This window comes from Ovis aries, chromosome 20, assembly GCF_016772045.2.
Source record: "Ovis aries strain OAR_USU_Benz2616 breed Rambouillet chromosome 20, ARS-UI_Ramb_v3.0, whole genome shotgun sequence".
Lineage (NCBI taxonomy): Eukaryota > Metazoa > Chordata > Mammalia > Artiodactyla > Bovidae > Ovis > Ovis aries.
The window spans coordinates 11,265,808-11,288,998 of NC_056073.1; the positions used below are offsets into that span (position 1 = coordinate 11,265,808).

Sequence of the window (23,191 nt, forward strand, 5' to 3'; positions counted from 1 at the left end):
ATTGTAGACACTTTTATTTTCTCATTTTATTCGCCCCCAGACTAACTGAGGTTTGAATAAGTATCCCCATTTATAGATTAGGAAACTGAGGAGGATAGTGATTAAAAAAAAAAAAATCCTACCAAGCAGTATCTGAAGGGCTGCCATATAGAACAGGGGTCAGGTGTGTTTGGGTTGCTCCAGAACACCACGCCCACACCACGGGGTGGGAGTTGGCGGGGGAGCTGGTGTCTGTTGAATGTGGTGAAGCACTTTCCAGCAAATCACTTTATCAGTGGGAGAGGCTGCCCTTGAGTGGAGTCGGTGAGCCTCTTTCCCCGGCTGTTTAAGTCCCTTCTGGCTGCCATCTGTCAGAGAGGCTGAAGAGGAATCCTCACTGGTGGGAGGATGGCCAAGGTGACCTGCACAGTTCTTTCCCATCGCGTCTCCTTCTGTGACACGTAACAAGGTCAAGCAGCCAAGTGAGCCTTATGTCTCCCCTGCTTGATGGCTCTAGCAGCCCTGCAAAGGAAGAAAGGCCCCCAGAATGTCACTGTGGGATGTTCAAATAGTTCTCGTACATGCGGGGCTGAGCTAACCAAGCATCGCTGCTGTGAGGTGGTGGGATCCAGCCCCGGACGGTCGGGTGCAGGTTTGGCCCCTCTATGCTGGGCTTCCCCAGGGGGAGGAGCTGAAAAGAAATGGAAACTGGAACTTCCCTGGTGGTCCGGCGGTTAAGAATCCGCCTTGGAATGCAAGGGACATGGGTTCAGTCCCTGGTCGGGGAAGTAAGATCCCTCATGCTACAGAGCAACCAAGCCTAAGCGCCACGACGAAAGATCCCACGTGACGCAGTGAAAATCCAACACAGCTTTATAAACACATTTTAAAAAAGAGGGAAACAGGAACTACCTTTTTGGTTTATGTGAGTCAGGGTCCGATCTCCTAGGTGGCACTCAGGGGGCCAATGACCCTTTCTGTTTTAGAGCAGGTACATAATCACTTCAGGAGGTACGAGGTGGAATACCTACAGTTTGCCTTCCGTTGGATGAACAACCTGCTGATGCGGGAGCTTCCCCTTCGCTGCACCATCCGCCTGTGGGACACGTACCAGGTATGGGGAGACCTCCCCCCCAACAAACACGCACGTCAGGCTGTCCCTGAGGCACCCGGCTCCCTGCCTCATGCAGCCGCTCGGAAGTCCTCCCCACCTCCTTTCTGCCTCTTTGTCTGCCTTGTCCTCGAGGGCGGGGCCTCTGTGCGCCCAGCCACGGAGGGGTTGCTGCTCTGCTTGCCTCCCCCACAGAAGGGTGGGTCTGAGAGGGCTGGAGCCAGCTTCTCATCAGGGCTTGGAAACCTAACTCTTTCTGGTTTTTTTCCCCCTTCCCAGTCTGAACCAGAAGGGTTCTCCCACTTTCATCTCTACGTGTGTGCAGCTTTCTTGATCAAGTGGAGAAAAGAGATCCTGGATGAGGAGGACTTTCAGGTGAGGGGCCTGAGCTCAGCCTACACTGGGATGAGCATCAGAGTGGGCGTTATCCCGCTCGTGGGACTGTGCAGGGAGAAGGTGCCCCAGCAGGTACCTGGCTGGGAAGAGGAAAGGTGAGGGGATATTCAGAAGAGGGTGCCCCTCCCAGGTAGCAGGAAGCTCTGGGGGCTCAGAGTTCTTCAGTGTGAAAGGGTCTTAGCACTGGAAAGGCTGCAGAGCACCTGGGCAGGTCTAAGAGGCCTTCCTGTCATTGGCTGACGGGCGTTTATTGAATGCCTGCAGTGTGCTCAGTGCCACTGAGGGAGTAAGACATATAGAATATAGAACAGAGAGCTCTGTTCTTGTAGAGCTTACGTTCTAGCTGGGGAGAGACATAGTAAACAAAAGCAGTGTAAATTAAAAATAATATTAGAGCGTGATGAATTTTTTTTTAAATAGATAGGTATTTTTTTTTTAAAGGATAAAGGGATTACTAGGCGGTAGGGAAGGAACAGGTTGCAGTTTCAAATAAAGTAGTCAGGGATAGGCTCACTGAGAAGGCGATATGAGCAAAGGCTGGGAGAAGGTGAGGGAGCCACGTGGACATCTGGGGATCCGTGGGGGGAGCGTCCAGGCATCAGGAGCAGCCATGCAGAGGCAGTTAGGTTGCAGTGTGCCTGAGCTGTCTGTGGAACCGTGATGGTGGTCAGTGTGGCCTGGAGCAGAGTGGCCCATGGAAAGAGTTAGAAAGAGGCCCGAGAAGTCACAGGGGACTCAGATCACAGCGGCTTGTAGCCAGAGTCAGGAGTTTGGCGTTTACTCCGAGTGGAAGAGGATCCAGGAGAGGGTCTTGTGCAGAAGAGGGGCATCATCTGACTTACAGTTTCAGGGGACCCTGCTAGTGTGGACTTGAGGTGGGGCCAGCGGATGCTGGGGCCCACCCCGGAGGCTACACGAGGGTGGCCTGGCCCTGGATGGGGGAGTGGAGATGTGACAAGTGGCCAGGTCTTGGATGCACTTTGTAAGCAGAGCCAACAGGAATTCTTGAGAAATCAGGTCTAGAGTATACCAAAGGGATGAGTCGGTGACTCCACAGTTTGCGAGAAGGCTATAGGAGGAGCGGGTTTGTGGAGGAAGATCAGGAGCTTATTTGGGGCCATGATGAATTTTCAACACCGTTACACATCCAACTGGAGAGCTGGAGTAGGGAGATAAACCCTGTGAGTCTGGGCTTGAAGAGGAGTCCGGACTGGACCTGTGTGTTCAGGAGCCTCTGGCTAGATGAACCTTGAAGCCAGGCTCCTGGATGAAATCCAGAGGAGGTGGGAGTGAACAGAAGAGACACGAGAGCCAGGCCTGAGCCCCGGCGCCCCCCTCACGGGAGGTCAAGGAGGAGAGGTGGTCGGGCAAGGAGAGAGAGTGGGTGGCCAGTGGGAGTCCAGTGTCCTGGAACCCAGGGTGGGGATGCGAGGAAGACCGAAGAGGTGGTGGAAGCCCGCCAGCTGCTGCAGGGGCCCAGGAGCGGGGGACGGGGCGTGGGGACTGAGGGGAGAGGCTGCCAGGCTCTGCTGTGTGCAGAGAGGAGGGCCGGGGGGCACTCGATGGTCATAATCTCTCAGGGCAGCGGCAGTGGGCTTTTGTTTTTCTGCTTTGTACGTTGCTGAACTGAGAGGTTTGGGGGTGTTTTTGTTTTAATGAGCATATATTCCTCTTAAAAACACAAGGAGGGGGAAGAGAAGGCTGGGTTTTTTTCTGAGTTCTAACTAATACCATGGGCGTTCTCAGGAACAGCAGCCTCTCCACGTGACCCCCAGGCAGGCCCACTCTGTAACTGGTGTTAGGTGGTTAAAGCACAAGAAACCTGCCCCACAAATAGGTGGGAAGACAGGACCCAACTTGCCCAAGGAAGGGCTTTGGGAGAGAAAGGGAGGAGTGGGCCTCTGCAGGTAGGTGCCAGGGCGGTGGGCAAAGCACTGAGGCTTCTGCCAGCCAGAAGCGTGTGCGGTGCCCGGGATGAACAGGGGCTGGGCTGGGCACGCGCTGGGTGAGCCGTCAGTTTTGATATGGTGGTTGAGGTGGCGCAGCTATCGGGAGCCCGCAGTCTGATTTGGTTTATCGTGAGCCAGGCTCAGAGGGCCTTGTCACACGCAATAGAAGCGCTTTCCAGATTAGGTCAGGGGGAGTAGAGATGACTCCTGGAATGGTGCGTAGCAATTCACAACATCGACAGTACAGGACCATAGTCTGCGACTTTAAAACTGTGTTAGACGTGGAGATGTTCTGTGCTGGGCCGCACATGCGATTATCTGATGGATCTGAGGCCTTTCTGCAGTAACCCACAGAATGACAATGGGCTTTTTGTTGACTCATTAACACGTCAGCTGGTCCTCCTCAATAGAGGAATCTCCCCTTTTTCCTTGAGACAAAATGGAATGGGTGATTAAACGATAATCTGCAGAGCTCCCCGCAACTCCACAGATCTATAATTCTATGAATAATGAAAGAAGAAGGGCGCCTGGCTGTGCTTGGGTAGGCCAGCGGTGTCCCTTAGGAGACTCAGCAAGGGCAGGAGAACATCATGTGCTGTTGGGAGACACGGGCCCGTGACCTCTGCAGAGAAAGACAGCGCACCCTGCCCAACTACTAACAGACCGCCTGCAGCTAAAACGCTGCAGAAGAGGCTCTGTCCATGAACACAGGTGTCCCAGAGAGCCCCTCACATGCCCAGCCCATGGGAGAGAAGGTTTTAGGGCTAAAAGCTGAGTGACTCAAAGAAGAACCAGGTGAAGTAGCTGCAGAAATAAATGAGTTTGTGGCATTTTCAGCAGACCAGGCATTTATCACCCTTAAAGAGCAGGGAAGGGGAGCCAGCTGTAAAGGGAGCCAGTGGAGCATGTATCAGGGGAACCAGCGAGCCCCGCCCCCTTCTAAAGTTGGGGAGCACGCAGAAGAGTCCAGGGGTTAAGCTGCAGTCTCTGGAACCTGTCTGCCTGCGGTCAAATCCTAGCTGCCATTTCTCTAGGTCTGCAACCTTCATCTGACTAACTCGGCCCTGTAAGCTTTCTTATCTGTAAAATGGGATGAGAGTACTTACCTTCTAGAGCTGTTATTGAGGATTATACAAATTGCTGCCCTTGAAGCTGTCAGAATGGTATACTTAGCCTGTGGCCTTCAAAGCAGTGAGCTTATTAACCCTAATATTACGAGTTCCTATAGTGTACTCTGAGTCTGGGAAGCAGTGAAATGAAGATAGCTTCAGGAACCCAAGTCTTTCAGTGACTTTTAACTTACCTGAGTAACCCCTAATAAGGTAATCCTAGGTAAGACCAAGCTGGATGACCGAATGGGGCTGGAGAGGAGGTGTTCAGAGGGTGCAGGGGCAAAGCACCTGGCCATGGTGAGCCCCCAGAGGAAAGGACACCCGCTTCTCCCTGGCCGAGCAGTTGTCTGGGGTCACGCTGCCTGGGGTGGAGGACTGAAAATGGACACAGGAGGATCACTCCAAGAGGTTTCCTTGCTGAGACCTCTGAGCAAGGGGACCTCAGGCATGTCCCTGCACAGGGGCTGTAGGGGCAGAATGGCCCAGTCCTCTGGGCTGCTTGAAACCAGGCCTCCCGGCAGAGCTGGGCCAAAGCCCTTTCCTGGTAGAAGGGGCCTCAGCGATTCTGGCCCTCAGCCTGGGCTGGCTGAATAGAATAATATGATAATGTCCAGTTGCATTTTATGAAATTGTCTATAGGTCACACAGTCAAGTATTGGTTTAATAAGGTTCAATCTAATAATAGTGACTTCCCAGCACTTCTAATGTAGCAGGCACTATCCTGAGTGCTTCTCTGTGTTAGCTCATTGCAACCATCCCACAAGAAAAGTTGTAATAACTACCCCTATTTCACAAATGGGGAAACTGAGTCATGGTGAGTATGACTTCGGTGTGTGCCTAGTCACACCTGAGATGAAGTGACTAAGCCAAGGTCACCCGGGGGAGTCAAGTACTGGTTTGACTCAAATGGTGGAGACCCGGAGGCTGGGCTCTGGGCATGGACTGTGCGTCCTGCAGCTCCCTTGGGGCCTGGCCGGGGACCTCCTGGGCCACTGGAGCTGTTTACCTCCTCCTCCCCCTCCTCCGTTATTATGGAGGTAATGATTTCCTAGATACATTATTTAATGTAAGTCAGAGAGTACAGGCATTTGAGCAAATGCCTGGTCACACGTAACCTAAAAATTCCCCTCGGGGAAAAGCAGCATCTCTGGGAGTCAAGGAGTGCACGGGACCCCACAGAGATGTCAGGGCAGGTGATGACAAGCCCTCAGATCGCTCAGAAGTGATCTTCAGAAGCCCCGTGCAGGGAGCTCCAAGACTAATAACCAGAGTTCCTTTAAATACATAAAAAGGGAACTGGCAGAGGAGTTGGTGGGACCTGCTGATGATTCTCAAACCAGAGGAACAGCTGGTCTCAATCCTTCGCTTTCATAGAAGAAAACCTTGGAGAGATTCCCACCCTGAAAGTGACTTTTGCAGGAGACAGGTCAGAGTTATTAAATGAAATAGTGCTAAGCCCGTGGGCTGTTTCAGGCCTGGATACCCAACTAAGAGTAAATAAAGCCCTTGAACCAGATGGCATCCACCCACCACTTCTGTGGGAACTCAAGGGTGGGATTGTGGAACATTGCCCAAACACAGGCCCCACTTTCAGAGACATCCAGTTTGAATCATCCCCGGAAAGTGCCCAGATTTTAGTACCCTGGGAACTAAAGATCTTCCACCCAGAGCGGGCGGGTATGAGAAAGGACACAATCCCTTGACATAGAAACAAAACAAACATCGGAGGGGGACTCAGCTTTCTCTGGGGGGAGTCTTGTACTAAATGTCCTAGGTACTTTTGACGCCGGGAAACCTATGAATGAGTGTGATGCTGAAAAAGTTTACACAACAAGGACATGTCTTTGGAAGTTTTTATTGAGACCAAGGGAATTGTTGGTCTGATTCTCAAAACGAGGGATTCATTTCAGAACACTTACTTAGGGAGCCGGATGAGTGTGGGTGGCTCCTAGGGACCTCGATACAGCAGTGTGGCCCCGGCGGCCTCACCAACAAGGCCACCCTCAGCTGCTGCTGTGACCTGGATCCCCGCAGGGAGGATTTCCTGCAAATTGGGGATCCTAAGAAGTCATTGGATTTTTGTGCTACAATTCTTGGAATGAGACTACCCCCAGAATTAGGTTTTCCCACTAGGAAATTTTCACTGTTCCTTGGCTTAGGAAGGTAAAAACAACACCCAGAAGATGAGATGAAAGGGCTTCCCTGGTGGCCCAGTGGCAAAGGTTCCACGCTTCCACTGCTGGAGGCATGGGCTTGATCCCTGGTCGGGGAAGTTCCACACGCTACGTGGTGTGGCCAAAAATTAAAGCTGCGTCATGGGCCATCTCCAGAAAAGCTGCCCTTGAACTGACACGCAGTTGGAGCGCTGAAGACATTGGGACCAGTTACCACAGTGGCGATTCAGGCCCTCGGGGGTTTGGTCACATTGAAATTGCTGTTCCTGACGTTCACGGGGCTTGTAAAAGGTTTGGAAAGCTGGGAGTCCAGTGTGTAAAGAAACCTGACGGTAAAATGAAAGGCCTGGCATTTATTCACAGTCCTGATGGCTTCTGGAATGAAAGTTTGCATCCTAACAAAATTTACTTCTGTAAGAATGCTGATTTGAGATTTCAGCAAAGGCATTGCGGAAGGTAAAACAGGAAACCCTGTGATTCAAGAGATTCAGGTAACAGACGCATCCAGGACTGATGGATCCTTGTCCCAACTCAGATTTTTCTTAAGTCCGTTTCCCTTTCCTATTTCAGCTGTTTTTCACCTAACTGTTCAGTCATCCTGGTTTTAAAGTAGTGCTTTGTCTTATGTCCTTGAATGTAGTTGTATAACTTTACTTTTTAAGGCAATAATTGTAACAGTTCCCTTCAGAGGCTGCATGTTCCTTCTGTCTCCTTACGAGCTACAGGTCTACAAGTCTGCCTTTGAGTCACCATTTTCAGAAAAAGGAAAAAAAGCACAGAACGCGTTAATGTCATGGTTACCTTCTGGGGTTTCAGTTCCTCAGATGTAAAGAACCCTGAGCGCGCGTGCACACACACACACAGAAAACTTATGTGACTAGGAAAGTATTTGTACATGCCTGAATACACTTAACGTTGCAAGGAATGTTCCAGTGTTCCTGGGAGGTTCTGCCCAGTGTCGTATTTAACAGTGTGTATTTTCTGTGACCTTTAAGTTCTCTGTTATTATTTCACGTCTTACTTGGTTGTCCTTGGTCCTTATTACCAAGAGAAATTAATCAGCTCTTGCAGATTTCCTTCAAACAGCTGCTTCTGCAGCTTCTTCTCTTTTCATTCTTTCTGCATTGTGCCCCACTTCTCTTCTTGTTTCAGGCACACAGTATTCGGCATAGTGGTTATAAGCACAAACTCTAGAACCAGAGGAGTGTAGTGTCAGTCACTCAGCCGTGTCGACTCTGCGACCCCATGGACTGTACCCCACCAGGCTCCTCTGTCCATGGGATTCTCCAGGCAAGAATACTGGGGTGGGTTGCTATTCCCTTCTCCAGGGGATCTTCCTGACACAGGGATCGAAGCCCGGTCTTCCACATCGCAGGCAGATGCTTTACTGTCTGAGCCACCAGGGAGGCCCAGAACCGGATTACCCAGGTTCGAATCCTAGCCCAGCACTGCTCTGTGATCCTATGCAAGTTCCTTAACCCCTCACCCTCGCTTTTTTCATGTGAAGTGGGCATAATAAGATGGGCCTCATAGAGTTGATACGGGGCTTAAATGGGCTGGAGTACATGCGAAGACCCCCGTCTGGTGAGTAGCAAGGGCTCAATACGCAGTAATTACCACTTTGATGGTGACTATGCTTGATGGTCCCCCTCTCGTTCTTTAATTCTTCCATCTGTTGAGCATTCTCTAATGAGTTTCCCCTGCACGTTTTCTTACCGAGGACCCTGCTTATTACCCGATACCCCTTCTCCTTCGACCCCCCCCCTTGTTGTCTTCCCCTGACCCCCTCACACATGACTCATTCTTCCTCTGGAATCTGGATTTTCAGCAGATGCATTTCCCAGCCATTTAGAGCTTTTCTTCTCTGAGAGCCATTGCCTCTTCTCGTTCGCTTGGAATCACTCTCAGCTGCTTGCCCCATAAGCTGTCTTCTCACACCTGTAGTGTTTCACCTGACTGTATTAATGCTTGGTACTCCCATGAGCTGGCTTTGTAACACATATTCAGTTGTTCCCCACTCCACCAATGTATCTTCTCTACCCCCTTGATTAACGTACCTGATTTGTAATTGACAGCGTCTTTTCCCACCCGTGATAATTCAGTTTCTCCTTTATCCCTGGATTTATCAACGCATGGACAGGGTTCCCATTTTTACGGCGCTGTGTGGGAGGTGCAGTTCCTGGCTACGGCCACCAGGTGGCAGAATGGTTCCTCCCACCTAAGCCTCAACTGTTGGTGGGAGAGGTAGTAGGAAGCTGACATGTTCAAGGGTAGAATTATTTCAGGGCTTCTGGAAGGTTTCTAGCAAGACTAGAAAAACTGGAAATTACAGGTAGATTCCCGCCTAGAAAAAAATATTCTCCGCTAGGCACATCAACTGTTGGTTGTTTTTGCTTATGAGTTATTCAAGTATATGAAACCATTATAGAATCTGCCTGCAGTGCGGGAGACCCAGGTTTAATTCCTGGGTCAGGAAGATCCCCTGGAGAAGGGCGTGGATACCCACTCCAGTATTCTCACTTGGAGAATTCCACGGACTAAGGAGCCTGGTGGGGTCCTCCTGGTGGAGAGGAGACACACTGAGCAACTAACAGAAACCATTATAGAAAAATTAGAAAATACTAATAAGGAAAAAGAAGGTACTTGAAATCTTACCATGCAAAGGTGATATATCTCCTTCCAGACATTTTGCCATGCAAATCTATGTGAATAAATACATACTGTCTCTACATAACCCGTAATGGAAATATTCTGTATATTGGGTTGGCCAGAAAGTTTGTTTGGATTTTCCTTTTTTTTTAAAGGTTTTTGTTTATTTGCTTATTTGACGTGTACACACCGCTGTATTTCATTGATTTATTTTTGGCTGTGCTGGGTCTTGCCGCACTCGCGGCTCTAGTTCTGGAGGGCGGGGGCAGCTCTGGTCGCTGTGCATAGGCTTCTGACTGGGGTGCCTTCTCTTGCTGCGGAGCACAGGCCCTAGGCGCAGGGCTTCAGCAGGTGCAGCTCAGGGCCCATCACTGGTGGCTCTCGGGTCCTGGAGCACAGGCTTCAGCAGTTGTGGCGTTCAGGTTTAGCTGGCTCCGCAGCATGTGGAATCTCTTTCTGGAACAGGGATCAAACCCATGTCCCCTGCACTGGCAGGCGGATTCTCATCATCCACTGCACCGCCAGGGAAGTCCTGTTCAGGTTTTTCTATATGATGTTGTGAAATATGTTGTTTTTGTAACCTCTTTTTATCATTGGTACAAAATATAGTAGATGTTCCATAATGTCAGAATGCATGAATGTGTATATTTTTTCCCATTTTTCTATTTTTCTCACATTGCATGAGTACATGCTCATACAAAAACTGTGAAAGCATTAGTAACTTGAGTGCAGGGTATTCCATTTTACAGATTTATCTTTGTTGTTTGCTTTTTTTTTTTGGTCACACTGTGCAGCTTGCTCTGTCTGATCAGTTCTCTGATCAGGGATCAAACCTGTGCACTCAACAGCTGAAGCTTAAAGTCCTCACCGCTGGATCGCCATGGAATTCCCTTGACTTGTGGGTTTCAGTTCGATTCTCAGGCTTGGAAATCCAGGGACAGCGTTTACAATTAGCCAAGTTTGTTGAATGAGAGTCTTAAGCCCTGGTAGAGATCCAGGGACATGAGCATTTTTTTCTGGATGAGTCTTCAGTTCAGTTCAGTTCAGTTCAGTCGCGTCCGACTCTTTACTACCCCATGAATTGCAGCATGCCAGGCCTTCCTGTCCATCGCCAACTCCCGGAGTTCCCGCAAACTCACGTCCATCGAGTCCATGATGCCATCCAGCCATCTCATCCTCGGTTGTCCCCTTCTCCTCCTGCCCCCAATCCCTCCCAGCATCAGAGTCTTTTCCAATGAGTCAACTCTTCTCATGAGGTGGCCAAAGTACTGGAATTTCAGCTTTAGCATCATTCTTTCCAAAGAAATCCCAGGACTGATCTCCTTTAGGATGGACTGGTTGGATCTCCTTGCAGTCCAAGGGACTCTCAAGAGTCTTCTCCAACACCACAGTTCTAAAGCATCAATTCTTCGCCACTCAGCCTTCTTCACAGTCCAACTCTCGCATCCATACATGACCGCAGGAAAAACCATAGCCTTGACTAGACGGACCTTAGTCTGCAAAGTAATGTCTCTGCTTTTGAATATGCTGTCTAGGTTGGTCATAACTTTTCTTCCAAGGAGTAAGCGTCTTTTAATTTCATAGCTGCAGTCACCATCTACAGTGATTTTGGAGCCCCCCAAAATAAAGTCTGACACTGTTTCCCCATCTATTTCCCATGAAGTGATGGGACCAGATGCCATGATCTTCATTTTCTGAATGTTGAGCTTTAAGCCAACTTTGCACTCCCCTCTTTCACTTTCATCAAGAGGCTTTTTAGTTCCTCTTCACTTTCTGCCGTAAGGGTGGTGTCATCTGCATATCTGAGGTTATTGATATTTCTCCTGGCAATCTTGATTCCAGCTTGTGCTTCTTCCAGCCCAGCATTTCTCATGATGTACTCTGCATAGAAGTTAAATAAGCAGGGTGACAGCCTTGACGTATTCCTTTTCCCATTTGGAACCAGTCTGTTTTTCCATGTCCAGTTCTAACTGTTGCTTCCTGACCTTAGGTACCTTTAAAGTGTTCATGCCCTTTGACACAGTAATTTTCATTCCTAGAAATTTAGCCCAAGGAAATAATCTAAAATATGGCTTTATGCACAAGCCTGTTCATTATAATTTCATTATAGTGAAAAACCAGAAATTATTAAAAGCTCAAAACAGGAAGATACTGAGTAAATTAGGGTACTTCTGCATCATGGAAAATTCTTTGACCATTGAAAATGTCTAAAAGGAGTTTTTAATATTAGAGGAAATGCTTATGTTAAGTGCTAAACAGATTGAAAAGTATTTAGAGAAAATGTTTCATCTGTGTAAGAATGTGCAGAAAAAGGACTGAAAGGAAATACGCCAAAATGTTTAAAAGTAGCTTCCTCTTGATTATGAAGTTAAGGGTGGTTTATTTTGTGCTCTATTACTTTCAACAAAGTAAACAAACTTCCAGGAAAATGTGTATTACTAGGGGGAAAATGTTCTGTAACGTAAGTAATATACAAAGACTTGATTGTAATAATTGAAAATGAGGAGAAATAGAATGAGAGAAAGCAAAGGTTCTCGCATCCCCAAAGGTAACTAGTGTTAACAGTTTCACCACCTAGCCTTTTAAACATTTTACATACATACACGCACATACAAACTTACAGTTGTATTTTCTCTTTTACCTAAGTGGGATCATAACTGTTTTTCTGTAACTTGCTTGTTTTCACCCCTAAAAATGTCTTTGATATCTTTTTACCTTGACACATGTAGTCCTGCTTCTTTTTATAGGTGCTGCTTGTATTTCATAATTTGGACAGTTGTCTCTAAGTTCTGGGTACTGACAGGCACCTCCTTCATGTCCTTTTCCCCATTATTTGAAGCAATGGTGCGGTGCTGCCCCTTGTACAGGAGTGCAGATGTTTTCCAAGAAGTACTAAGAAGTTAAGTTGCTGGATCAGTGACCATGTGTGTTTCTGGGCTTATCTTTTTCCCCTTTGTTTTTTGTTCTGTTTTGTGGGAGAGGTGTATTGTTTGGTTGGGGTTTTTGGGTTTTTTTGTTTTTGTTTTTTTTTGCCACACTGTGCTCTTGCAGGATCTTAGTTCCCCAACCAGGGCTGGAACCCAGGCCCTGGCAGTGTAAGCACTGAGTCTAACCACTGGGCTGCCAGGGAAGTCCCTGCATCTCTAGTTTTGACAGATGTGGCCCGAGTTTGTTAAGATGATATACTTGTCTCCTGAAACCAAGACCAGAGAATAACAGTGGCTTAAGGCACAGTAGTTGTTTGCTTCTCTTCCGTTAGAGGCTGAGTGTAAGAGTCCAGGGCTTACGTGGCTCCAGGGTGGCAAGGACTCGGATTTCTTCTCTCTTGTTGCTCTGCCATCTTCAACACATAGCTTTATTCTTAGGGTCTAAGATGACTGCTTCAAACTCCTCCGTACATCACCGTTTTCTAGGAAGGGGCGGAGTAGTTTAGGGCAGAACCCAGGAGTTACACTGCGCCCCCCCCCCCCCCCCCCCCCCCCCCCGCCCAAGATTGGCCAGAACTTATCATACTGGCCATACACAGCAGTGATGTTCCCATGTATCTCTGTGCCCAGCTAAACTTCTGTTACTAAAGGAAGAAATGTTGTAAAAGATACATAAGACCTCTTCACTAAGAACTAGGAAACATTGCTAGAGGGCACACATCGGCCAATGGCAGGGTTACAGCATGTTGATGGGCCATTGGCATTTTGCATCCGTTTTTTTTTCCATTTAGTGGTTTTCCTTTTCATCTTAGTGATTTGTAGGTACTTCCTTTTTATTGCAGATATTAACCTTTTGTCTTTTATAAGTGTTATCAGTATTTTCCTGTAGTCAATTTTCTTGTATTTCAACCTTGTCTTTGTGCCTTGACATAATGAGGTTTCAAAACTGTATCAAATCTGTCAGTCTCTTTCTGGGTTTTGTCTTGCTACTGTTTCTCTTATAATCAGAAAAATAAGATCCAGTTCAGAAAGAGAGGTGGAGAAAGAACACAAAGTGGCAGCAAAGGCGAGGGTAACTAAATTATAGAGATAACCTAAAATTTCACATTCATTCTTTATCCTAATATCCTCTTTAATAGGCCACCTCCGGGGAGCTGACTGAGGGACCTGGGCTTTGAAAACTGAATAGGATTTAGATAGGTAGAGGAGAAGGAGAGGAGGTGTTCCAAGCAAGAGGAACAACCTAAATTAAACCCTGGAGGCGCAGGTAAATGTGGCCGACGTGGACCCAGCTGGATAAGGCTCATACCTTGGGAACAGTGGGAAATAAGCTGACAGGTAGGTTGAGGACAGTCTTTGGGGAATAGAGCAGAGGATAAATACAGTGATTAACAAGCAAACATTAGGATCAGGAGAAAGATCGTCCAGTGCAGAAAGGTTCCTAGCAGTCTTCCCCGTGAAGGTGTTTTGTTTCTTTTTCCTTAAAGGAAATAAATGAAGTATCTAATAAAAGGGAAATGTTTTAGTAAATTAGAGTATAGCCACATGATGGAGTACTAACATTGAGAATAATCATTTTTTGAAGGCTGTGCGGAAAAACGCAAAAATTACAGTAAAAAAGGATGATTAAAAAGCATGTAAAATCATAATTATGATTACAGCTATTTCAGAAATATGCATGTGAAAAAAAGACAGGAATACTTTGAAATTAAGAGAGGTATATTTGGATGAGTGATTATTTTTCTCCTTTAAAGATGCTTGTTTATTGTTGTCATCCTCTATTTATAATATTTCTACAGAGGCAGGTGTTAGTGGATCAGAGACTCAACAGAGGCTTTTCAAGGCCTCCTGAAGGAGAACTAGGGCCAACGGCTGTGTGCCGCATGGGAGGAGGGAGGCCAGAGCCTGGGATGGATGACCCGGGAGGAAGGGGCTCCATGCCACGGCCTGCAGGTCCCTTGGTCAGTAGTCCCGCAGTGATCAGACGATAAAAGTTCCTTCTTGCATTCCAGGGTCTCCTTATGCTGCTGCAGAACCTACCTACGATCCACTGGGGCAACGAAGAGATTGGGCTGCTCCTCGCCGAGGCCTATAGACTCAAGTACATGTTCGCCGACGCCCCCAATCACTACCGCCGATAGGTGCTGTCTCCCCAGGGGGACCCAGACTGCCCCCCATCTCTGATGGCAATCTGATCACTGTGGCCACTGTGCGAGCCGTGGACTCCGGCCAGGAACCACTCCTGCTGTAAAAAGCTCACATCCGCCGCCCAGGTCTTAACTTTTCTGGCGTGCCTGTCCACCACTCCATGTCTCTGGACGCCTCCTGGACCACTATCAGTATTCCATGACACGTGGATGGGCTCAGCTCTGGGAGAGGACAGAAAGGGAGGTACAAGGTTGTCTGCCCCTTTAAGAGAAACCGGAGGGAAGAAGGGGAAGGCTCAGGGTCTCAACTCACGTTGCCCTACGTGGACTGGCTGTCTCTTGCCTCCTAGCCCCAACTGACACCGTTGCTTTTTTGTGACATAGTTTGATTTGATCATAGGTCAAAAATGCCTTATGTTTTCAAAAGACTCCTGTCCCCTCCCCTCTACCCCCAACTCCTAGCCCTTCCCCTTCTGCCCAAGTCTGAGCCAGTGAGGGGCAGCTTCCTAGGAGCTTTATTCTTAGTCGGAGGAGGCACTGACGCTTATAACTCTGGGGAGAGACCTACACCCAAGGGCTAGGAATTTTATTTTTCCTTTTCTCACACAGGTGTCTGTATGTGTGCCTGCATCTGTGTGTGTATGTGAGTGTACACACCCATCAGCATTTAGTTACATGTCCGAATGTCCAAATGTGTCCGGACCAGCCCCGTCAAACAGCCAGCTGGGAAGGGCCCCAGTGACCAAGTATACGCGCATCCCTTGAGAAGGATCAGGTCAGGGGAGGGAGAAGGGGCTTATTACCTCTCCAAACCCCCCGCTTTTTCCGTGATGACCCACTCCAAGATATTATTATGTGTAAATTGTGTTATTATGTATATGGGTAAAGATGTATAAATATGTCTTCTTTGTAGCAGATATGATTTTTATATTTATAACGTGCATCAACACGTGAAAGCAATCTAGGTCACTAGCACAGATGAAGTTGCCAGGCAGGTGGCTTCAGCGCCTCCAGGTGGATTCCTAGGCGCCCCTCCTGTGAGGGAAGTGAACAGGCGTCGGCCAGAGTGAGCACAGCCGACAGATGGAGCTACTCTGATGAGCATCAGTGTCTCTGAGTTTTTCCTCTCCCCCTCCCGCCCCCCAGGCCCAGGCCTCGTGGTGCATTTGCCCTGTTCCTTCCCCGTCTTCAGCAGTCAGAGCTCCCCTCCCTTCACCGCAGCTGCTCCCCCTGCCCCCAGGGACAGGGCTGCAGAGGCAGAAGCCCCTCTGCAGGTTTCTGGCCCCCTGCCTTTCCCCTGGAACAGGGGGAGGGCTTTGGTTTTCCCGTTTTTTACAAGGCAGCATGGTATTCAAGATAAGCTGTGACTGACTGTCAGTGCCAAGGGAGAGGGGTTTCCCGTGTGTTGCTGGGGCCTGGGGCTCTTCCCAGAGAGAGGCATTTGGCGTCCCCCCCCCACTGTCACCATCACACCCCACGCAGCTCACCAGACGGCTGGCCTGTGTTGGATGCCGGGTGCTCAGCAGTGAAGAGGTGGAGGGGGAGGCGGCAGGCAGCTGGCACCCTCTGGGGAAGCCAGTCGCTGTCCCCTGTGGGGGAGGCCCTGAGTCTCCCAGTGGCGCCCACGGTGCCGGCATCTTACATTTCTCACCGGGAGCCGTTTCTCAGGCATTCTTTCCGGCCCTCTCCTGCTCCCCGTCCGTGTGCCTCAATAGCCTCCTTCACAGAGTGAGAGGGCTGTGGTCCTCCCTCGACCGGACTAATTAAAGAAAGACACTTGTGTTCCCAAGTGGTGGTTTTATTTTTTTAGTTTTTATGTTTGTATGGGAAATTGTGGATAAAGTGAAAGAACTGTAAATAAATAGTGTATTTCCTCCTCCACTGCTGATTTTTCTGCCATGGATTTGCGTAACCCCGAACCTAAAGTCTCCTTTTCTCAGGCTCTTCATGCTGATGCCTGTAAGCATGGGGGACGAGCTTTCTGTAGGGCAGGCATGGGATCGACAGGAGGGCAGGAGGCAACCTCAGAGGATATCGATAAACACGAGCACCTCCTCTGTGCGGATACTGTGGACACAAGTAACGTGATTTATGAGTCTTCATCGCTCGTGTGTATAGGGCACCTTGTCATGTGCAAAGCACTGTGAAAAGTACTTGAGGTTTATTTCATTTATGCAAAAGGTGTATATAATCTAATGGAGGTTAGAAAATGGACTGGAAGTTCAGCACTAGATGAAAGCCTGGAGACATCTAGTTCAACGCCCTCCTTGTTCACAGAGGAAAACCCAAGCCAGGCCAAGGCCAAGGAGGGGTCATCAAGAGCAAGAACTAGAGGACAGGCCTTCCACAGACTGGCCCTTCACTTAGGTGTTGGTTTGGGGTTATTTTGTGTGGGTTTGGGTTTTTTTGAGGTTTCGGTGGTGGTAGTTAGCTTTTCTCTTAGTAACCTTACTGCGAAATGTCTTAAGAAAGGCAGTTAACTGCGTTTTTCTTCTACAAAGAATGGACTGGAATGATAGTTTCTCCACCGAGAACATCTCCCTAGGATCTGTTGGAGAGTGTTTCTTGGTTTCAGTCATTAGGAGCTATATTAGGATCAAATTCAGCTACATATAACAGAAACCAAAAATAACAGCTGGGTTCACACAGCATGGGGATTTCCTTCTCACTACCATGAGTGTCCAAAAGTAGGCAACTCAGGGCTGGTATGATGAGTCTGTTTCACAAAGTCTTTAGGAACCTGGACTCCTCCAGGTCTTCTTGGCCAAGGTGGTAGCTAGCACTCCAGCTACTACATCCATTTTCCAAGCAACAAGATGGATTAAAGAAAGGAGACAAGAAAAAGTGCAGGGAATGTGTGAGCAGTATTTTATATAAGGTTCCTGAAGGCCACTCCATAATATCTCCTCTTACAGCTCACAGGCTAGGACTTAGTCCTGAGGTTGGGGGATTAGTCTATTCCAGGACACCATATGCCTGGCTCAGAATCAGGATTTGAAACCATGGAGGAAGGGAAGAACAGATAATAGGATTTGAGTGGCATTATTTACAATAAGAGCTTTTGAAAATGGAGACCAGACTTTCTGATAAGCATGTGGGAGTAGGGGATGGATCTGACTGAAATTCAAGTGATTATTCATGCTCAGACTTAGAATTTAACTTTTTTCATAAAACATGGACAGTATTTCTATATGATATTATTTGGACTGAGGTCATTCATTGTTCCTGAGGCTGGTAGAGAAAAAACTGACCTAGACTTGGCTTCATTCAAAAATTCTGTTTTTCATTTATGTAGAAAGTTAAGCATTTTCTGAAATATGTTTAATCATGACTAGGGAGAAGGCAATGGCACCCCACTCCAGTACTCTTGCCTGGAAAATCCCATGGATGGAGGAGCCTGGAAGGCTGCAGTCCATGGGGTCGCTAAGAGTCGGACACAACTGAGCGACTTCCCTTTCACTTTTCACTTTCATGCATTGGAGAAGGAAATGGCAACCCACTCCAGTGTTCTTGCCTGGAGGATCCCAGGGACAGGGGAGCCTCATGGGCTGCCGTCTATGGGGTCGCACAGAGTCGGACACGACTGAAGTGACTTAGCAGCAGCAGCAGGAAATTGGTGAAAACTTTTGACAAATCTTGGCATACTCTGACCTGCAGTTCATCTGTTCTCTCTGCAAGCAGAACCTCTACTGTTCTACTTAACTAGGCCCTATTTTTGTTTTTATTCATCCATGAGGGAAGAAGGGCACAGATTCCTCAGCTAGTGACCTTGTTGCTCCTAGAGGCGTGAATCTCGTGTTGAGAGTTTGGCTTGTCTTGGATTGGACTTTGCACGTCAGATACAGCTTTGTAAAGCTTCAAGGATTGGAGTCAGAACCTAAGGCCCAGTAACTGAGCCCTTCATACCTCTTCTCAGGACTTCCAGTTCTCCCGTCCTGGTTGGAGACCATTTTGAAAGCTGCTGCAGACACCAAGAAGTCAATTTATTAGACTCACGATGAAAAAGGTGAGATTCACACAGGATCAGAGAACATCCAGCACGTTGTACGTGACCACACTCTTCCGAGCCTGTGCCAACTTGCCAGGATAGCCGCAGCTGGAGGCGATCAGAGCATCTCCTCATTTCGGCAAAGGCTGAATTAGAATTCTTAGAAGCAAGGAGAATCCATGTTGATTTTGATTCAGCAGGTGCTCTGTGAGCTATGGCTTCTGAGTGATGAATGTGAAAGTCCCTTCTTGAACTGAATAGCTGGAGGTGGGGAATCTGGAAGCCAGACCCCAAGGCCCCGCTACTTGCTCTGAGGATACCAAGCCTGTCTCTGTAGTGACCCTAACTCACCTGTCCTACCCCACCCAGCTGTCCGAGAGAGAACCCAGACCTTCTCTTCAAGCCGCTGGTCTCCATCCTTCTCCATCCCTTTAAACCTGTACTTAATGTGGGATTCTTAGAGGCAGGATATAGTTGGGCCTGGATCTGCAGTGCACTCTGACAGTCTTAATTTGATGCATTTGGGCCATTTACAAACCATACTGATGTGCTTGGCTTTGGGTCTACCATTGTATTGTTTTCTGTTCTCTTTATTTTTTGTTTCTCTCCCCTTTCCTGCCACTTTTGGGTTATTTGAATATTTTTTAGTATTTCATTGTAATATGTCTATTCACTGTTGGTTATATCTCTGTATTTTAAGCCATTGCTCTCAGGATTATAATACACAAATCTGACTCCCTACAGTTAATATTTTATCACTTCGAGTAAAATGTAGCTGCCTCTCAACCATATATTCTCCCCCTTTTATGTTAGAGTTGTTATGTAAATTATGTGAGGATACATTGAAGATCTTACCAGACACTATTACAATTTTTGCTTTTAATAGTCACACATATTTTAAAGAACTTAAGAGGAGACATTTACCATTTCTGTTCTTCCTTGATTCCTTCTGTTCCAAGTTTCCCTCTGCTATTATTTCCCTTCAGCCTGAAAAACTCCCTTGAGCACTTCTCTTAGAAGAAGTATGTAGTCCTCTTAGTTTTCCTTCATCTGAAAGTTGACTTTATTTTGCTTTCATGCCTGAATTTGTTCTCTCTGGATACAGTTATTTTCTTTCAGCACTTTAGCGATGTCCCACTGTCTTCTCACTTGCACAGTTTCTAATGAGAAATCCATAGCAATTGAAATCACTGTTCTATATCTAAATAACTGTTTTTATCGACTTTTTTTTTAATTATAGCAAAAGGTGCATACACATATTATAGAATTTGCCATCTTAATCATTTCTGGGGAATGAGCTGGCAGTCTAGCAGTTAAAACTGCCAGGACCCGGGTTCAATCCCTGGTCAGGGAACTAAGATCCTACAAACCACACAGCATGGCTATATATATATAGTATTGTTGTTTAGTCACTAAGTCTTGTCTAAGTCTTTGCAACTCCATGGACTGTAACCCACCAGGCTCCTCTGTCCTGGGATTTCCCAGGCAGGCAAGAGTACTGGAGTGGGTTGCCATGTCCTTCTCCAGGGGTGTGTGTGTATGTATGTGTGTGTATTGTAGTGTTAAACACATTCACACTGTTGCACGATCATCACCACCATCCGCCTCCAGAACTCTCTTCATCTTGCAGAACTGAGACTGACTAAATAGTTCCATATTTCCCCCTCCACCCAGCCCCTAGCAACCACCATTCTACTTTCTGTCTCTGTGAATCTGACCACTTTAAGTGCATCATGTAAGTGGAATCATACGGCACTTGTCTCTTTGTGACTGGCTTATTTCCCTTAACATAAGGTCCTCAAGGTTCATTCATGTTGTAGCATATGATGTTGCTGCTGCTGCTGCTGCTAAGTCGCTTCAGTCGTGTCTGACTCTGTGCGACCCCATAGAGGCAGCCCACCAGGCTTCCCCGTCCCTGGGATTCTCCAGGCACGAACACTGGAGTGGATTGCCATTTCCTTCTCCAATGCGTGAAAGTGAAAAGTGAAAGGGAAGTCGCTCAGTCATGTCCGACTCTTCGAGACCCCATGGACTGCAGCCCACCAGGCTCCTCCGTCCATGGGGTTTTCCAGGCAAGAGTGCTGGAGTGGGCTGCCATCGCCTTCTCCGACCCACATGTTAGGCTTCCGTTTTGAGGGCTGAGTAGTCCATTGTATGCATATATTTTGTTTTTCCACTCATCACCAGTTGGCTTGCTTCCTTTTTTGTGTGTGGCTATTGTGAATATTCTGCTATGAATATGAGTATATAAATATCTCTTTGAGACCCTGCTTTCAATTATTTGGGGTATATACCCAGAAGTAGAATTGACAGATCATATGGTAATTCCATTTTTAATTATCTGAGGAATCAGCATATTGTTTTGTTTCTGAGAGTGCTTTTAAGATATTTTTTCTTTTCTTTGCGTTTAAGTATGTGTCTGACTGGGTCATTTTGTTTCTTTGGTTTTTGGAGGGTTTGTTTGTTTGGTTGGCATTTGTCCTGTTTGGGATTCCCTGAATTTCTTGAATCTGTACTTTTTTTTTTTTTCCCTAATTTTTGCCACACCATGTTGCATGCAAGATCTTCGTTCCCTGACCAGGGATTGAACCTGTGCCCCTTGTAGTGGAAGCACAGAGTCTTAACCACTGGACCTCCAAGGAAGTCCCAAGAATCTGTAATCTTGTCTTTTACCAAAATTGAGAATCTTTCAGCTACATCTTCAATTTTTTTTTTTTTTCTGCACCAGTCTCTTACCCATCCCCTGGGATTCTAAAGAATGTTGGACCCAGTCCCTAACACTCTTATTCATTAGGTTCTTTTAATCTTTTTTTCCTCCTTTCTGTTCTTTAGACTGGATAGTTTCTCGTCATCTATCTTCAAGTTCATGACTCCTCTTCTCTCACCTCCATTCTGCTATTAAACCCATACAGTGACTATTAATTTCAGATATTATGGTTTGGGGTTCTAACACTTCTTATTTTTTTTTTTTTATGTTGAGCAATTTTGGATTGTATCCTGGACGTTTTGAGTACTGTGTATGAGACTCTGTTATTGTCGTTAGTCACTAAGTCGTGTCCAGTTCCTTGCCCGCCAGACTCTTTGTCCATGGGATTTCCCAGGCAAGAATACTGGAGTGGTTGCCATTTCCTTCTCCAGGGGATCTTCCCAGCCCAGGGACTGAACCCACGTCTCCTGCACTGCAGGCAGATTCTTTACTGCTGAGCTACTGAATGAGACTCTGGGTCTTATTAAAAACCCAGCTCTCCTCCTGTTTTGTTCTTTATTGTTTTTGGCTGCACTGGGAGGCTTTTGAAATCTTAGTTCCCAGACCAGGGATTAAACCTGGTGAAAAATGCAGGGTCCTAATCACTGGACCACAGGGGAGTTCCCTCCTCCTGTTTTTATAAGTAAAGTTTTGTTGGAACACAGCCCTGCCTGTTTATTTACATATTACCTATGGCTGCTTTGGCATAGCAACAGCAGAGTTGAGTAGTTGTGATAGACTGTGTGATTCACAAAGCCTAAACTATGTAATATCTGTCCCTTTATGGAAAAAGCGTGCTGACCCCTGCTCTAGAAAACGTTGATTTTGTTCTGTTTTAGCAGGCACTCAATCCAGGTAGGTTCACACTGCAAGTTCTGTCTCTTTTCCTGTGGGCTGTTGTTCCAGTGTCATTTCAGTTTTTCAGAAGCTTTGCTCGGCTGTTTGCAAAAGTTGTGCCGGTTCACACACAGAATTAGGGGAGCCCCCTTCTCTAGCTGGCCCCTCTCTGGGACTCTCCCTATCCTCTTCGGTTCACCAAGGCTTCATTTCCCAGTCAGTTAACCAGAAGGACAGTGTTGCTGTTGAAATTTCAGCTGCCCATACTGCTGCCACCACTGCTCCAGAATCGAGGGCTACCCTTGGGGCCAGTCCAGGAAAGAGAGAGAAAAGTTTTAATGAGAACTCTGACTTGGAACGACCCTTTTCCCAAGTCTGGTCAGAGAGATGGGGTTTGTCTCTGCCTCTGGTTCCTGCCACAGAGCTCCTAAAGTCATTTAATTTTTTGAGAGATAGGGGTGGTTATAGTCAAGGCTATGGTTTTTCTACTAGTCGTTTATGGATGTGAGAGTTGGACCATAAAGAAGACTGAACCCAAAGAATTGATGCTTTCGAACTATGTTGCTGGAGAAGACTCTTGAGAGTCCCTTAGACAGCAAGAAGATCAAACCAGTCAATCCTAAAGGAAATCAACCCTGAATATTCATTGGAAGGACTGATGCTGAAGCTGAAGCTCCAATACTTTGGCCACCTGATGAGCTGACTCATTGGAAAATACCCTAATGCTGGGAAAGATTGAAGGCAAAAGGAGAAGGGGATGACAGAGGATGAGATGGTTATTGGATAGCGTCACTGACTCAATGGACATGAATTTGAGCAAACTCTGTGAGATAGTAGAGGACTGAGGAGTCTGTAAGGCTATAGTCCATTGGGTCTCAATGAATCAGACATGACTTAGCAACCCAAAAATAAGGGGTGCTAGGATTATCTTTTTTCCTGACATTTGATCTTGACCTCCTAGTTTCTGATACAGATCTCCTAAAAATCCCTTGGGATTTCCTGAGTGGTAAGAGCATCTTTTGTTCTAACGAGGTGACTCTTGGTGGGCTTCTGAATAGATTCAGGATGGGGGCCTGGTCATAAGAAAGGTTATATCATGATTAGAAGCTTGGAAACTTTCAGCCTCACCATCCATCCTCTGGGGAAGAGAGGAAGATTGGGGATTTAATTAATGAT

General features: G+C 47.2%; 1 protein-coding gene across 2 annotated transcripts in view; it reads left to right on the forward strand.

The window, feature by feature from the left end:
- The window catches only part of TBC1D22B (TBC1 domain family member 22B), a 67,490-nt gene extending 51,165 nt beyond the window's left edge, over positions 1 to 16,325 (forward strand). For both annotated transcript variants that reach the window (XM_004018789.6, XM_042237531.2), the window contains exons 11-13: positions 966 to 1,093; positions 1,370 to 1,465; positions 14,310 to 16,325. In XM_004018789.6, the coding sequence (XP_004018838.1) occupies positions 966 to 1,093; positions 1,370 to 1,465; positions 14,310 to 14,438 (353 nt within the window). In that variant the 3' untranslated portion in view covers positions 14,439 to 16,325. The remainder of the gene's footprint in view (positions 1 to 965; positions 1,094 to 1,369; positions 1,466 to 14,309) is intronic.
- Positions 16,326 to 23,191: the final 6,866 nt, after the last annotated feature.